This window comes from Xenopus tropicalis, chromosome 3 (assembly GCF_000004195.4).
Source record: "Xenopus tropicalis strain Nigerian chromosome 3, UCB_Xtro_10.0, whole genome shotgun sequence".
Taxonomy (NCBI): domain Eukaryota; kingdom Metazoa; phylum Chordata; class Amphibia; order Anura; family Pipidae; genus Xenopus; species Xenopus tropicalis.
In genome coordinates, this window is record NC_030679.2 from 152,530,030 (window position 1) to 152,545,621 (window position 15,592).

The 15,592-nt window shown below is 52.4% G+C and overlaps 1 protein-coding gene across 2 annotated transcripts; it reads left to right on the top strand.

Moving 5' to 3' along the window:
* The first annotated feature begins 482 nt into the window (after window positions 1-482).
* On the top strand, window positions 483-9,543 carry LOC116409856 (C-type natriuretic peptide-like). Of its 2 annotated transcripts, none has more exons than XM_031899637.1 (3): window positions 483-828; window positions 8,088-8,380; window positions 9,086-9,543. In XM_031899637.1, the coding sequence occupies exons 1-2, from the start codon at window positions 745-747 to the stop codon at window positions 8,370-8,372; spliced, it is 369 nt and encodes a 122-aa protein (XP_031755497.1). In that variant the 5' UTR covers window positions 483-744; the 3' UTR covers window positions 8,373-8,380; window positions 9,086-9,543. The 2 variants fall into 2 exon arrangements, with proteins under 2 accessions (XP_031755497.1, XP_031755498.1); XM_031899638.1 differs by having other exon boundaries at window positions 8,088-8,376.
* The last annotated feature ends 6,049 nt before the right edge of the window (window positions 9,544-15,592 follow it).

The window sequence follows — 15,592 nt, forward strand, 5'->3', positions numbered from 1 at the left end:
GGATATAAATGCAATCAGGTCCCACTAAGTGCCACCCAGTGCCACCCAGTTACTCGGGTTCCTTAGCACAGACCCTAATTGTGCCCAGAGAGCCCGGGCCAGTTGGGCGCCAATACATTGGACATTGGGGAAGGAGACAGGACTGGGCCAGGGAGCACACACTCTAGATGGTTTCCAGCCCCGGGACTAAGCCACAAGGGCTGTGAGCGAATCTGTATGTAAGTGTGTGTGTCAGAGGCTGAGGGGGGAGGAGGAGAGGAATTCTTTAGCCCCCAGTACTGGGGTAAAGGGTCTCCCTGGGTTACGCTCTCCCCCCTCACCCTATAATAAAGCAATCTGCCTCCCCCCCCAGGGTATATATACCTCCACTCGCCCCTCTCTCACCAGAACTGACCAGTCCTGAAGCACCAGGACAGACACCCCAAAAGCAAGGAACCCTACGAGCGCCTGTAACCGGAACCCAAAGGCAACTCTGAGCCCAGAACCTGACTATATAGGACCGTTCCTATTCACTGAGCCCAGAACCTGACTATATAGGACCGTTCCTATTCACTGAGCCCAGAACCTGACTATATAGGACCATTCCTATTCACTGAGCCCAGAACCTGACTATATAGGACCGTCCTATTCACTGAGCCCAGAACCTGACTATATAGGACCATTCCTATTCACTGAGCCCACGGACCCCTCTGCGCATTGCCAGACCCCATAGTTTCCTCTTCCCTGAGACCCCCCTGTAGCACAATGAGAGCTCTCTCTGCTGTGATGGTCACCCTGTTAATTGTTGGGGTGTCTGCCCGACCTTCTCCTCAGCTCAGGCACTTAAAGGTGAGTTACCCCTCAGTGTGTGAGTTTGTGTAAATGGTTAGATGGGATTTTACAAGCTATGTACTAATCCGTATCTGTCATTTCTGTTATATACAGGTGTATGTACTAACCAATATCAGTCAGTGTTATTATATATATAGGGGTATGTACTAACCAATATCAGTCAGTGTTATTATATATATAGGGGTATGTACTAACCAATATCAGTCAGTGTTATTATATATATAGGGCTATGTACTAACCAATATCAGTCAGTGTTATTATATATATATAGGGCTATGTACTAACCAATATCAGTCAGTGTTATTATATATATATATAGGGCTATGTACTAACCAATATCAGTCGGTGTTATTATATATATAGGGCTATGTACTAACCAATATCAGTCAGTGTTATTAGATATATATATATATAGGGCTATGTACTAACCAATATCAGTCAGTGTTATTATATATATAGGGGTATGTACTAACCAATATCAGTCAGTGTTATTATATATATAGGGCTATGTACTAACCAATATCAGTCAGTGTTATTATATATATAGGGATATGTACTAACCAATATCAGTCAGTGTTATTATATATCTAGGGCTATGTACTAACCAATATCAGTCAGTGTTATTATATATATATATATAGGGCTATGTACTAACCAATATCAGTCAGTGTTATTATATATCTAGGGCTATGTACTAACCAATATCAGTCAGTGTTATTATATATATAGGGATATGTACTAACCAATATCAGTCAGTGTTATTATATATCTAGGGCTATGTACTAACCAATATCAGTCAGTGTTATTATATATATATATATAGGGCTATGTACTAACCAATATCAGTCAGTGTTATTATATATCTAGGGCTATGTACTAACCAATATCAGTCAGTGTTATTATATATATAGGGATATGTACTAACCAATATCAGTCAGTGTTATTATATATATATATGGCTATGTACTAACCAATATCAGTCAGTGTTATTATATATCTAGGGCTATGTACTAACCAATATCAGTCAGTGTTATTATATATATAGGGCTATGTACTAACCAATATCAGTCAGTGTTATTATATATAGGGATATGTTATTATATATATATAGGGGTATGTACTAACACAGAGGAGAGGTTTGACCTCACTGAAAGTTAAATCAGAGTTATTTCTGCGCCCCCCCCCCACCCATTGCCCATCAGTTTATTGTCCGAACAGTCACCGTGTCAGATCTGAGGAGTATCCAAAGCAGCCAGTTACCTTCCTGGTTATGGCCCCCCGGGGTGCCCACCCAATTGTTATAATTCCTTATCTCTCAAACCCGCTGCCCATTGCCAGTATCCCAAAGTGCCCCCCATTGCCAGTATCCCAACGTGCCCCCCATTGCCAGTATCCCAAAGTGCCCCCCATTGCCAGTATCCCAACGTGCCCCCCATTGCCTGTATCCCAAAGTGCCCCCCATTGCCTGTATCCCAAAGTGCCCCCCATTGCCAGTATCCCAAAGTGCCCCCCCATTGCCAGTATCCCAACGTGCCCCCCATTGCCTGTATCCCAAAGTGCCCCCCATTGCCTGTATCCCAAAGTGCCCCCCATTGCCAGTATCCCAAAGTGCCCCCCATTGCCAGTATCCCAAAGTGCCCCCCATTGCCAGTATCCCAAAGTGCCCCCCATTGCCTGTATCCCAAAGTGCCCCCCATTGCCAGTATCCCAAAGTGCCCCCCATTGCCAGTATCCTAAAGCCCCCCATTGCCAGTATCCTAAAGCCCCCCATTGCCAGTATCCCAAAGTGCCCCCCATTGCCAGTATCCCAAAGTGCCCTCCATTGCCAGTATCCCAAAGTGCCCCCCATTGCCAGTATCCCAATGTGCCCCCCATTTCCAGTATCCCAATGTGCCCCCCATTGCCAGTATCCCAATGTGCCCCCCATTGCCAGTATCCTAAAGCCCCCCATTGCCAGTATCCCAAAGTGCTCCCCATTGCCAGTATCCCAAAGTGCCCCCCATTGCCAGTATCCCAAAGTGCCCTCCATTGCCAGTATCCCAAAGTGCCCCCCATTGCCAGTATCCTAAAGCCCCCATTGCCAGTATCCCAAAGTGCCCCCCATTGCCAGTATCCAAAGTGCCCTCCATTGCCAGTATCCCAAAGTGCCCCCCATTGCCAGTATCCCAATGTGCCCCCCATTTCCAGTATCCTAAGCCCCCCATTGCCAGTATCCCAAAGTGCTCCCCATTGCCAGTATCCCAAAGTGCCCCCCATTGCCAGTATCCCAAAGTGCCCTCCATTGCCAGTATCCCAAAGTGCCCCCCATTGCCAGTATCCTAAAGCCCCCCATTGCCAGTATCCCAATGTGCCCCCCATTGCCAGTATCCTAAAGTCCCCCATTGCCAGTATCCCAATGTGCCCCCCATTGCCAGTATCCTAAAGCCCCCCATTGCCAGTATCCCAAAGTGCCCTCCATTGCCAGTATCCCAAAGCTCCCCATTGCCAGTATCCCAAAGTGCCCTCCATTGCCAATATCCCAAAGTGCCCCCATTGCCAGTATCCCAAAGTGCCCCCATTGCCAGTATCCCAAAGTGCCCCCCCATTGCCAGTATCCCAAAGCTCCCCATTGCCAGTATCCCAAAGTGCCCTCCATTGCCAATATCCCAAAGTGCCCCCCATTGCCAGTATCCCAAAGTGCCCCCCATTGCCAGTATCCCAAAGTGCCCCCCATTGCCAATATCCAAAGTGCCCCCCATTGCCAGTATCCCAAAGTGCCCCCCATTGCCAGTATCTTAAAGTGCCCTCCATTGCCAATATCCCAAAGTGCCCTCCATTGCCAGTATCCCAAAGTGCCCCCCATTGCCAGTATCCCAAAGTGCCCCCCATTGCCAGTATCCCAAAGTGCCCTCCATTGCCAGTATCCCAAAGTGCCCTCCATTGCCAGTATCCCAACGTGCCCCCCATTGCCAGTATCCCAAAGTGCCCCCATTGCCAGTATCCCAAAGTGCCCTCCATTGCCAGTATCCCAACGTGCCCCCCATTGCCAGTATCCCAAAGTGCCCCCCATTGCCAGTATCCCAAAGTGCCCCCCATTGCCCAGTATCCCAAAGCCCCCCATTGCCTGTATCCCAAAGTGCCCTCCATTGCCAATATCCCAAAGCCCCCCATTTGCCTGTATCCAAAGTGCCCCCATTGCCAGTATCCCAAAGTGCCCCCATTGCCAGTATCCCAAAGTTTCCCCCATTGCCAGTATCCCAAAGTTTCCCCCATTGCCAGTATCCCAAAGCCCCCCATTGCCAGTATCCCAAAGTGCCCCCCATTGCCAGTATCCCAAAGTGCCCCCCATTACCAGTATCCCAATGTGCCCCCCATTGGCAGTATCCCAAAGTGCCCCCCATTGGCAGTATCCCAAAGTGCCCCCCATTGCCTGTATCCCAAAGTGCCCCCCATTGCCAGTATCCCAAAGTGCTCCCCATTGGCAGTATCCCAAAGTGCCCCCCATTGCCTGTATCCCAAAGTGCCCCCCATTGCCAGTATCCCAAAGTGCTCCCCATTTGGCAGTATCCCAAAGTGCCCCCATTGGCAGTATCCCAAAGTGCCCCCCATTGCCTGTATCCCAAAGTGCCCCCATTGCCAGTATCCCAAAGTGCTCCCCATTGGCAGTATCCCAAAGTGCCTAATCCCAAAGTGCCCCCATTGCCTGTATCCCAAAGTGCTCCCATTGCCAGTATCCCAACGTGCCCCCCATTGCCAGTATCCCAACGTGCCCCCCATTGCCAGTATCCCAAAGTGCTCCCCATTGCCAGTATCCCAAAGTGCCCCCCATTGGCAGTAATCCCAATGTGCCCCCCATTGGCAGTATCCCAAAGTGCCCCCCATTGGCAGTATCCCAAAGTGCCCCATTGCCAGTATCCCAATGTGCCCCCCATTGCCAGTATCCCAAAGTGCACCCCATTGCCAGTATCCCAAAGTGCCCCCCAATTGCCAGTATCCCAATGTGCCCCCATTGGCAGTATCCCAAAGTGCCCCCCATTGCCAGTATCCCAAAGTGCCCCCCATTGCCAGTATCCCAATGTGCCCCCATTGGCAGTATCCCAAAGTGCCCCCCATGTGGCAGTATCCCAAATTGCCCCCCTATTGCCAGTATCCAAAGTGCCCCCCCATTGCCAGTATCCCAAAGTGCCCCCCATTGCCAGTATGCCAAAGTGCCCCCCATTTCCAGTATCCCAAAGTGCCCCCCATTGCCAGTATCCCAAAGAGCCCCCCATCGCCAGTATCCCCAAAGTGCCCCCCATTGCCTGTATCCCAATGTGCCCCCATTGCCAGTATCCCAAAGTGCCCCCCATTGCCTGTATCCCAAAGTGCCCCCCATTTCCAGTATCCCAATGTGCACCCATTGCCAGTATCCCAAAGTGCCCCCCACTGCCAGTATCCCAAAGTGCCCCCCATTGCCAGTATCCCAAAGTGCCCCCATTGCCAGTATCCCAAAGTGCTCCCCATTGCCAGTATCCCAAAGTGCCCCCCATTGCCAGTATCCCAAAGTGCCCCCCATTGCCAGTATCCCAACGTGTCCCCCATTGCCAGTATCTCAAAGTGCCCCCCATTGCCTGTATCCCAAAGTGCCCCCCCCATTGCCAGTATACCAACGTGCCCCCCATTGCCAGTATCCCAAAGTGCCCCCCATTGCCTGTATCCCAAAGTGCCCCCCATTGCCTGTATCCCAAAGTGCCCCCTATTGCCTGTATCCAAAGTGCCCCCCATTGCCAGTATCCCAACGTGCCCCCCATTGCCAGTATCCCAACGTGCCCCCCATTGCCAGTATCCCAAAGTTTCCCCCATTGCCAGTATCCCAAAGTTTCCCCCATTGCCAGTATCCCAAAGTGCCCCCCATTACCAGTATCCCAATGTGCCCCCCATTGGCAGTATCCCAAAGTGCCCCCCATTGGCAGTATCCCAAAGTGCCCCCCATTGCCAGTATCCCAAAGTTTCCCCCATTGCCAGTATCCCAAAGTTTCCCCCATTGCCAGTTATCCCAAAGTTTCCCCCATTGCCAGTATCCCAAAGTTTCCCCCATTGCCAGTATCCCAAAGCCCCCCCATTGCCAGTATCCCAAAGTGCCCCCCATTGCCAGTATCCCAAAGTGCCCCCCATTACCAGTATCCCAATGTGCCCCCCATTGGCAGTATCCCAAAGTGCCCCCCATTGGCAGTATCCCAAAGTGCCCCCCATTGCCTGTATCCCAAAGTGCCCCCCCATTGCCAGTATCCCAAAGTGCTCCCCATTGGCAGTATCCCAAAGTGCCCCCCATTGCCTGTATCCCAAAGTGCCCCCCATTGCCAGTATCCCAAAGTGCTCCCCATTGGCAGTATCCCAAAGTGCCCCCCATTGGCAGTATCCCAAAGTGCCCCCCATTGCCTGTATCCCAAAGTGCCCCCCATTGCCAGTATCCCAAAGTGCTCCCCATTGGCAGTATCCCAAAGTGCCCCCCATTGCCTGTATCCCAAAGTGCCCCCCATTGCCTGTATCCCAAAGTGCTCCCCATTGCCAGTATCCCAACGTGCCCCCCCATTGCCAGTATCCCAACGTGCCCCCCCATTGCCAGTATCCCAAAGTGCTCCCCATTGCCAGTATCCCAAAGTGCCCCCCATTGGCAGTATCCCAATGTGCCCCCATTGGCAGTATCCCAAAGTGCCCCCCATTGGCAGTATCCCAAAGTGCCCCCCATTGCCAGTATCCCAATGTGCCCCCCATTGCCAGTATCCCAAAGTGCACCCCATTGCCAGTATCCCAAAGTGCCCCCCATTGCCAGTATCCCAATGTGCCCCCCATTGGCAGTATCCCAAAGTGCCCCCCATTGCCAGTATCCCAAAGTGCCCCCCATTGCCAGTATCCCAAAGTGCCCCCCACTGCCAGTATCCCAAAGTGCCCCCCATTGCCAGTATCCCAAAGTGCCCCCCATTGCCAGTATCCCAAAGTGCTCCCCATTGCCAGTATCCCAAAGTGCCCCCCATTGCCAGTATCCCAAAGTGCCCCCCATTGCCAGTATCCCAACGTGTCCCCCATTGCCAGTATCTCAAAGTGCCCCCCATTGCCTGTATCCCAAAGTGCCCCCCATTGCCAGTATACCAACGTGCCCCCCATTGCCAGTATCCCAAAGTGCCCTCCATTGCCAGTATCCCAAAGTGCCCCCATTGCCTGTATCCCAAAGTGCCCCCCATTGCCTGTATCCCAAAGTGCCCCCCATTGCCTGTATCCCAAAGTGCCCTCCATTGCCAGTATCCCAACGTGCCCCCCATTGCCAGTATCCCAACGTGCCCCCCATTGCCAGTATCCCAACGTGCCCCCCATTGCCTGTATCCCAAAGTGCCCCCCATTGCCAGTATCCCAAAGTGCCCCCCATTGCCAGTATCCCAATGTGCCCCCCATTGCCAGTATCCCAAAGTGCCCCCCATTGCCAGTATCCCAACGTGCCCCCCATTGCCAGTATCCCAAAGTGCCCTCCATTGCCAGTATCCCAACATGCCCCCCATTGCCAGTATCCCAAAGTGCCCCCATTGCCTGTATCCCAAAGTGCCCCCCATTGCCTGTATCCCAAAGTGCCCCCCATTGCCAGTATCCCAAAGTGCCCCCCATTGCCAGTATCCCAAAGTGCCCCCCATTGCCAGTATCTCAAAGTGCCCCCCATTGCCTGTATCCCAAAGTGCCCCCCATTGCCAGTATCCCAAAGTGCCCCCCATTGCCAGTATCCTAAAGCCCCTCATTGCCAGTATCCTAAAGCCCCCCATTGCCAGTATCCCAAAGTGCTCCCCATTGCCAGTATCCCAAAGTGCCCCCCATTGCCAGTATCCCAAAGTGCTCCCCATTGCCAGTATCCCAAAGTGCCCTCCATTGCCAGTATCCCAAAGTGCCCCCCCATTGCCAGTATCCCAATGTGCCCCCCATTGCCAGTATCCCAATGTGCCCCCCATTGCCAGTATCCTAAAGCCCCCCATTGCCAGTATCCCAAAGTGCCCCCCATTGCCAGTATCCCAACGTGCCCCCCATTGCCAGTATCCCAAAGTGCCCCCCATTGCCAGTATCCCAAAGTGCCCCCCACTGCCAGTATCCCAAAGTGCCCCCCATTGCCAGTATCCCAACGTGCCCCCCATTGCCTGTATTCCAAAGTGCCCCCCATTGCCTGTATCCCAAAGTGCCCCCCATTGCCTGTATCCCAACATGCCCCCCATTGCCTGTATCCCAAACCCTAAAGCTGCACCCCCATCTCTCCCTGACAGACCTTGGCTGACCTGCTATCCCGGGACCTCTCCTCGTCTGAGGAGCTGACATTCTGGGACAACCTAGAAGATCTGGAGATGCCGTCGGGCCCCCGGCCCCGAGAGTCACCTCTGCCCCTAGATTCTGCCCAGTTGCCCCCCGGCCGTGCCTGGCTCCGACTCTTTGGAGACTTCATGAGCAATCAAAAGAAATTTCGGGGGCGCACAAAGAAAACCGGGGTGTCCCGTGGCTGCTTTGGGATGAAACTGGAGAGAATAGGAGCTATCAGTGGCCTGGGATGCTGAGTGGGTAGGTGAGTAGGACCCTTCTGCCCCCATGGGCTTGCAATCTAATGCTCTTTCTATTGGAGAGAATAGGAGCTATCAGTGGCCTGGGATGCTGAGTGGGTAGGTGAGTAGGACCCTTCTGCCCCCTGTTCCTGCCCATATACCCTACTGACTATCCCCTATATCCCCTGCCCCGTGGGCTTGCAATCTAATGCTCTTTCTATTGGAGAGAATAGGAGCTATCAGTGGCCTGGGATGCTGAGTGGGTAGGTGAGTAGGACCCTTCTGCCCCCTGTTCCTGCCCATATACCCTACTGACTATCCCCTATATCCCCTGCCCCGTGGGCTTGCAATCTAATGCTCTTTCTATTGGAGAGAATAGGAGCTATCAGTGGCCTGGGATGCTGAGTGGGTAGGTGAGTAGGATCCTTCTGCCCCCATGGGCTTGCAATCTAATGCTCTTTCTATTGGAGAGAATAGGAGCTATCAGTGGCCTGGGATGCTGAGTGGGTAGGTGAGTAGGATCCTTCTGCCCCCATGGGCTTGCAATCTAATGCTCTTTCTATTGGAGAGAATAGGAGCTATCAGTGGCCTGGGATGCTGAGTGGGTAGGTGAGTAGGACCCTTCTGCCCCCTGTTCCTGCCCATATACCCTACTGACTATCCCCTATAGGGCACAATCCCTGTGCCCCGTGGGCTTGCAATCTAATGCTCTTGCTATTCCCTTTCAGGTGGATTTCCCCACATAACGACTCCCCCCTTGGGATGAAAGTACCCCCTCTCCCCTTTCTGCAGACGTCAGTCTCCTGTAACCAAGGAAACGACTGGATCCTGACTATTCGGGTTCTTCCCGATATGCAAGAAAAGACTTGTTTTTGTGAGCCAATTAAAGTTGACTCCCCCCAAGCTGGGGGTAACCCCGCCCCCATTCGCCACCCTGTGTGCTCCTCCCCCTTCCCTTAGTGGAACCGTCGGCTTTAACGTGTCCGTTTCTCTGTGTCTCGTTGTGTTGGAACCAAACGACGGATCTTCTCCTGATATTACGGAACCGAAATGTTTTTGTGTGGGACAGTCTCGTGCGGTCACTTCCCCCCCAGAACCCTCTCTGTGTGACTCCTACGGTCTAATAAAGTGCAACTCTCTCCCCGTCCCCGGGGGCGTCCCCGGCACAATCTCGTTTTGCTTTAACAAATGTTGTTTCCTGTTTCCTCCCGGCGTCGCTCCTTTTGGTGTCTAATCGTTCCCTTTGTTTCTCTCTCCCTACAGAAACCTCCCGCTCTCGTTCCTTTCCCTCTTGTTCCTTTCCCTCTCGCTCTCGTTCCTTTCCCTCTCGTTCCTTTCCCTCTCGTTCCTTTCCCTCTCGCTCTCGTTCCTTTCCCTCCCGCTCCTTTCCCTCTCGCTCTCGTTCCTTTCCCTCTCGTTCCTTTCCCTCTCGTTCCTTTCCCTCTCGTTCCTTTCCCTCTCGCTCTCGTTCCTTTCCCTCTCGTTCCTTTCCCTCTCGCTCTCGTTCCTTTCCCTCCCGCTCCTTTCCCTCTCGCTCTCGTTCCTTTCCCTCCCGCTCCTTTCCCTCTCGCTCTCGTTCCTTTCCCTCTCGCTCTCGCTCCTTTCCCTCTCGCTCTCGTTCCTTTCCCTCTCGCTCTCGTTCCTTTCCCTCTCGCTCTCGTTCCTTTCCCTCCCGCTCCTTTCCCTCTCGCTCTCGTTCCTTTCCCTCCCGCTCTCGTTCCTTTCCCTCTCGTTCCTTTCCCTCTCGTTCCTTTCCCTCCCGCTCTCGTTCCTTTCCCTCTCGTTCCTTTCCCTCCCGCTCTCGTTCCTTTCCCTCCCGCTCTCGTTCCTTTCCCTCTCGTTCCTTTCCCTCCTGCTCTCGTTCCTTTCCCTCCCGCTCTCCTTCCTTTCCCTCCCGCTCTCGTTCCTTTCCCTCTCGTTCCTTTCCCTCTCGCTCTCGTTCCTTTCCCTCTCGTTCCTTTCCCTCTCGCTCTCGTTCCTTTCCCTCTCGTTCCTTTCCCTCTCGCTCTCGTTCCTTTCCCTCTCGCTCTCGTTCCTTTCCCTCTCGCTCCTTTCCCTCTCGCTCTCGTTCCTTTCCCTCCCGCTCCTTTCCCTCTCGCTCTCGTTCCTTTCCCTCTCGTTCCTTTCCCTCTCGCTCTCGTTCCTTTCCCTCTCGCTCTCGTTCCTTTCCCTCTCGTTCCTTTCCCTCCCGCTCTCGTTCCTTTCCCTCTCGCTCTCGTTCCTTTCCCTCCCGCTCTCGTTCCTTTCCCTCTCGTTCCTTTCCCTCTCGCTCTCGTTCCTTTCCCTCTCGCTCTCGTTCCTTTCCCTCTCGCTCTCGTTCCTTTCCCTCTCGCTCTCGTTCCTTTCCCTCTCGCTCTCGTTCCTTTCCCTCTCGTTCCTTTCCCTCTCGCTCTCGTTCCTTTCCCTCTCGCTCTCGTTCCTTTCCCTCTCGTTCCTTTCCCTCCCGCTCTCGTTCCTTCCCTCTCGCTCTCGTTCCTTTCCCTCTCGTTCCTTTCCCTCTCGCTCTCGTTCCTTTCCCTCTCGCTCTCGTTCCTTTCCCTCTCGTTCCTTTCCCTCTCGCTCTCGTTCCTTTCCCTCCCGCTCTCGTTCCTTTCCCTCTCGCTCCTTTCCCTCTCATTCCTTTCCCTCTCGCTCTCGTTCCTTTCCCTCTCGCTCTCGTTCCTTTCCCTCTCGTTCCTTTCCCTCTCGCTCTCGTTCCTTTCCCTCTCGTTCCTTTCCCTCTCGCTCTCGTTCCTTTCCCTCTCGCTCTCGTTCCTTTCCCTCTCGTTCCTTTCCCTCTCGCTCTCGTTCCTTTCCCTCCCGCTCTCGTTCCTTTCCCTCTCGCTCCTTTCCCTCTTGCTCTCGTTTTTTATTTTCAATTAAATTTTTGATTTTGGAGCAAATTTTGAAATTTTCATTTTGTCTTTTACTTTGGTTGAGATTTGACGTCTTTTGGAGACTTTTAAAAAATCTTTTCAAATCTTTTTTATTTATTTTCTTATTTCGGTCGAGGGGTTAATTTCATTTTTGTGCTCGAGGTTTTACATTTTAGTATTTTTACATTTTTTTTAAATCGAGGTTTTCTGTCGACTTTATTTAAAGCTTTTTTTGTGTCTAACGAAGGGTTAAGCCTTTTTGTGTTGAAACAGAGGAATATTTTCTTCAAATTTTGTCCTTTTTGCTTTGGTCGAGACTAAGTTTTTTGAGACTTTTCAGACATCATTTTTAATGTATTTTTTATTTCAGTCACATTTTTCATTTAACCCTTTTTTATTTCGGTTCAGGTTTTGAATCGGATTTTGTTTGAGTTGAGATTTATTTTTTTGTTCATTTTGTGAGTTTTTACTTTATTTATGAAGCTTTTTAGTCTTTTCAAACTCTTTTTTGGCTGTTTTTGTTTCTGCTCTTTTTGAATCTTATTGTTGTTTTTGTATTTCTTATTTGATGTTTTCATTCCAACCGGAGGCTCATTCAGTTTATACACAATAAATCCCTCCCAGAGACTATTAACCATTTGTAACCAATTCCCCACCATGTAAATGGGTCCAATTGTGAGTAGAACCTTGCGGTTCCGCTTGGGGCGACCAATAAACATTATATTAAACACACAGCTGATTGGTTGCTGCCGGTGCCAATAGAAATGAAATATTTAGGGTTCTAACACGGGGCTATAAAGAAACGACGGCAGCCCGGGGCTTCTGGGAGCTGCTAATTAACATTAATGGTACCTTTAGACCAATCACGGTGAGGTGAATGGATAGGGGAGGGGCATCCATGTTCTGATCATATATACAATATACTGGTTATACAAGTGGCCAATGAGTGTCTTTTGTGTGTGTGTGTTTCCATGTAAGGTTTCCTAGCAACAAGGTCTTTTGTCGCCAGACTGACATTACTCTGTACGACTAACTGCCCCCTGGCGGTGTGTGAGTTTGGGCACAGGGTGCCGCCCCTCCCTCGCGCTACTGTATTTATACACATGAGATAATAAAGATGGATTCGTGCGCAACTTGCAGTGTGTCTTTGGTAGAACTGTGCTGCTAACTACCCCGGGGCATTTCTGGTAGGATGATGTTTATATTATCGGCAGCAGTAGGACACGGCCCTAGGGGGGAGCCACTGACCCGTACCCGCCGGGGTACAGAGGGCAGGAATGATGGTCCCTCAAATGAAACTTTTACCCAAACCAGCCTTTTGCTTCCACACTACTTCCTGTTACAGTCAGAGCTGCATCACTTCCTGTCAGCTGATCTCTGAGGCCCATCACAAAATGGCGGCTCAAGGGAAAGGGCAATATTTACTCCAGTTTGGGAGATTCTTTAATAGGTCCCTGTAGCCTCTGGAGGCGCTGATCCATGCCTTTAGGCCTCCTCCTATTGACCTATTAGAGCAGCAGCTACACGGCCCTATCTGGGGACTGTAAAGGGGAAGCTCACCCTTCAATCAACTCTCAGCACGACACAAACATTGATATTCTGAGACAATTTGCAATTGGTTTTCATTATTTTTTATTGATGGTTTTTCAGTTATTTAGGCTTTTTGTTCAGAAGCTCTGCAGTTTGGAATTGCCGTGGCTATCTGGTTGCTAGGGTCTTGTTTACCTTAGCAACCAGGCAGCGGTTGGAACGAGGGGCCCCAGCATGAATAGGAGAGGGCCCCAATAGAAAGAAAAAAACGTAAGCCCACAGAACACATGGGTTTTTAGCTGGCGGGACCCCCATTTGAGAGTTGGATGTAGAAGACGAAGGCAAATAATTCAAAAACTCTAAAATATAAATAATGAAGACCAATTGCAAAGTTGTTAGGAAAGGTGAACCTCCCCTTTAACTCTACTAGACCTTCAGCACTTCAAACTTTCCCAGAATACTCTTCTTTTCCCCAAATGGCGCCACCTTCTGCCAATAATCATTGCCTGCCGGACCCCCTTGGCCTGGGCTGTCTGTTGCCCCCACCCACCCACCCACCTCCCCTCCGTTACTACCCAATCACAGAAGGATACGCCCCCACAGGTTCCGAGGGCACCTCCTACTCTAGCGCCCCACAGGTGCCGGGACCCCAAGCCCAGCGCTACGTCCCCATAATAACGACAGAGAGACGGAAGCACCAGAACCAGTTCTATGGAGATCCAAACCCAACCCCTTTAGTGAATAGGAAGCAATTCAGCACCCACAGGTGATCCAATTAGATCCTGTATGAATGTTCTGTGGGGGGATTGGCCCGTCCCCAGAAACAATGGATTGGAGAGATCCCGAGGTAAAACTGTAGCAGTACTCTAGGGGTGCCCCGAATACACACCTTTGGGGTCCGGCCAAACCCCAAATTCTTCATGAGAGATTCAAGCAAATACCGACCGTCACTGGCAGAATTAGGCTTCCATGGCGCAAACGGAACCGCACATGGCGAGCAACACTTCCATGTTTATGTGACAAAATATCATGATTTTTAGCATTCGGTTCCGTCAGGAGCGTGGATTTGGCGGAACCCAAGGGCCGAATCCTGGGTTTGGTGCTTTCCTACTTTCTATAGAATGTACCGATAGTCACCGGGGAATGTGCCGATAGTCACCGGGGAATGTGCCGATCGTCACCGGGGAATGTGCCCATCGTCACCGGGGAATGTGCCCATCGTCACCGGGGAATGTGCCCATCGTCACCGGGGAATGTGCCCATCGTCACCGGGGAATGTGCCCATCGTCACCGGGGAATGTGCCCATCGTCACCGGGGAATGTGCCCATCGTCACCGGGGAATGTGCCCATCGTCACCGGGAATGTGCCCATCGTCACCGGGGAATGTGCCCATCGTCACCGGGGAATGTGCCCATCGTCACCGGGGAATGTGCCCATCGTCACCGGGGAATGTGCCCATCGTCACCGGGGAATGTGCCCATCGTCACCGGGGAATGTGCCGATAAGTCACCGGGGAATGTGCCGATAAGTCACCGGGGAATGTGCCGATAAGTCACCGGGGAATGTGCCGATAAGTCACCGGGGAATGTGCCGATAAGTCACCGGGGAATGTGCCGATAAGTCACCGGGGAATGTGCCGATCGTTACTGGGGAATGTGCCGATAAGTCACCGGGAATGTGCAGATCGTTACTGGGGAATGTGCCGATAAGTCACCGGGGAATGTGCCGATCGTTACTGGGGAATGTGCCGATAAGTCACCGGGGAATGTGCCGATAAGTCACCGGGGAATGTGCCGATAAGTCACCGGGGAATGTGCCGATAAGTCACCGGGGAATGTGCCGATAAGTCACCGGGGAATGTGCCGATAAGTCACCGGGGAATGTGCCGATCGTTACTAGGGCTTTTGGGAAATGGAGCTGTATGGCGTTTGTGCGGCGGGATTACAGGTTAGTAGGGACGCGCAGAGCCCGGGATTAGGTTCAGGATTCCGCTGCATCTACGTTCCTGGCTCAACCACATCCGACTCCATAGCACGTAGTTCTCTTTGGCACCTTTGTAGCCTGATTTGTATGTGTAAATTAGGTTTCGGTTCAGAATTCGCCCAAATCTTTCATGAAGGACCCAGGGTCCCTACTGCATAGAGACTAATGCGCCGAAACCACAGGTTCTCCAGGTCTCCATTGCTGGAGAGATGATTCCCTGGTGGAACAGCAAATGGGGTGTGGCCAGCACCATCTTATGGGGAGGAGGCGGGGCTTAGCAACTACACGTGGAGCCAACAGTGGGAGGAGCATCCTACAGGGATAAATATGTGGGGCGGGGAAGAGGCACAGAGGGATGAGGCAGTGACTCCAATGGGGGTCCTTCCCCTCTGGGACCAATGGCAACTCCATAGTGTGAGTGAGGGTCAGGGACAGGGTGGGAGAGTCGGGGTGCCTAGGGGAGAGGCCAGGGGTGCCTAGGGGAGAGGCCAGGGGTGCCTAGGGGAGAGGCCAGGGGTGCCTAGGGGAGAGGCCAGGGGTGCCTAGGGGAGAGGCCAGGGGTGCCTAGGGGAGAGTCGGGGGTGCCTAGGGGAGAGTCGGGGGTGCCTAGGGGAGAGGCCAGGGGTGCCTAGGGGAGAGTCGGGGGTGCCTAGGGGAGAGTCGGGGTGCCTAGGGGAGAGGCCGGGGTGCCTAGGGGAGAGTCGGGGGTGCCTAGGGGAGAGTCGGGGGTGCCTAGGGGAGAGTCGGGGTGCCTAGGGAGAGTCGGGGGTGCCTAGGGGAGAGTCGGGGGTGCCTAGGGGAGAGTCGGGGGTGCCTAGGGGAGAGTCGGGGGTGCCTAGGGGAGAGTCGGGGGTGCCTAGGGGAGA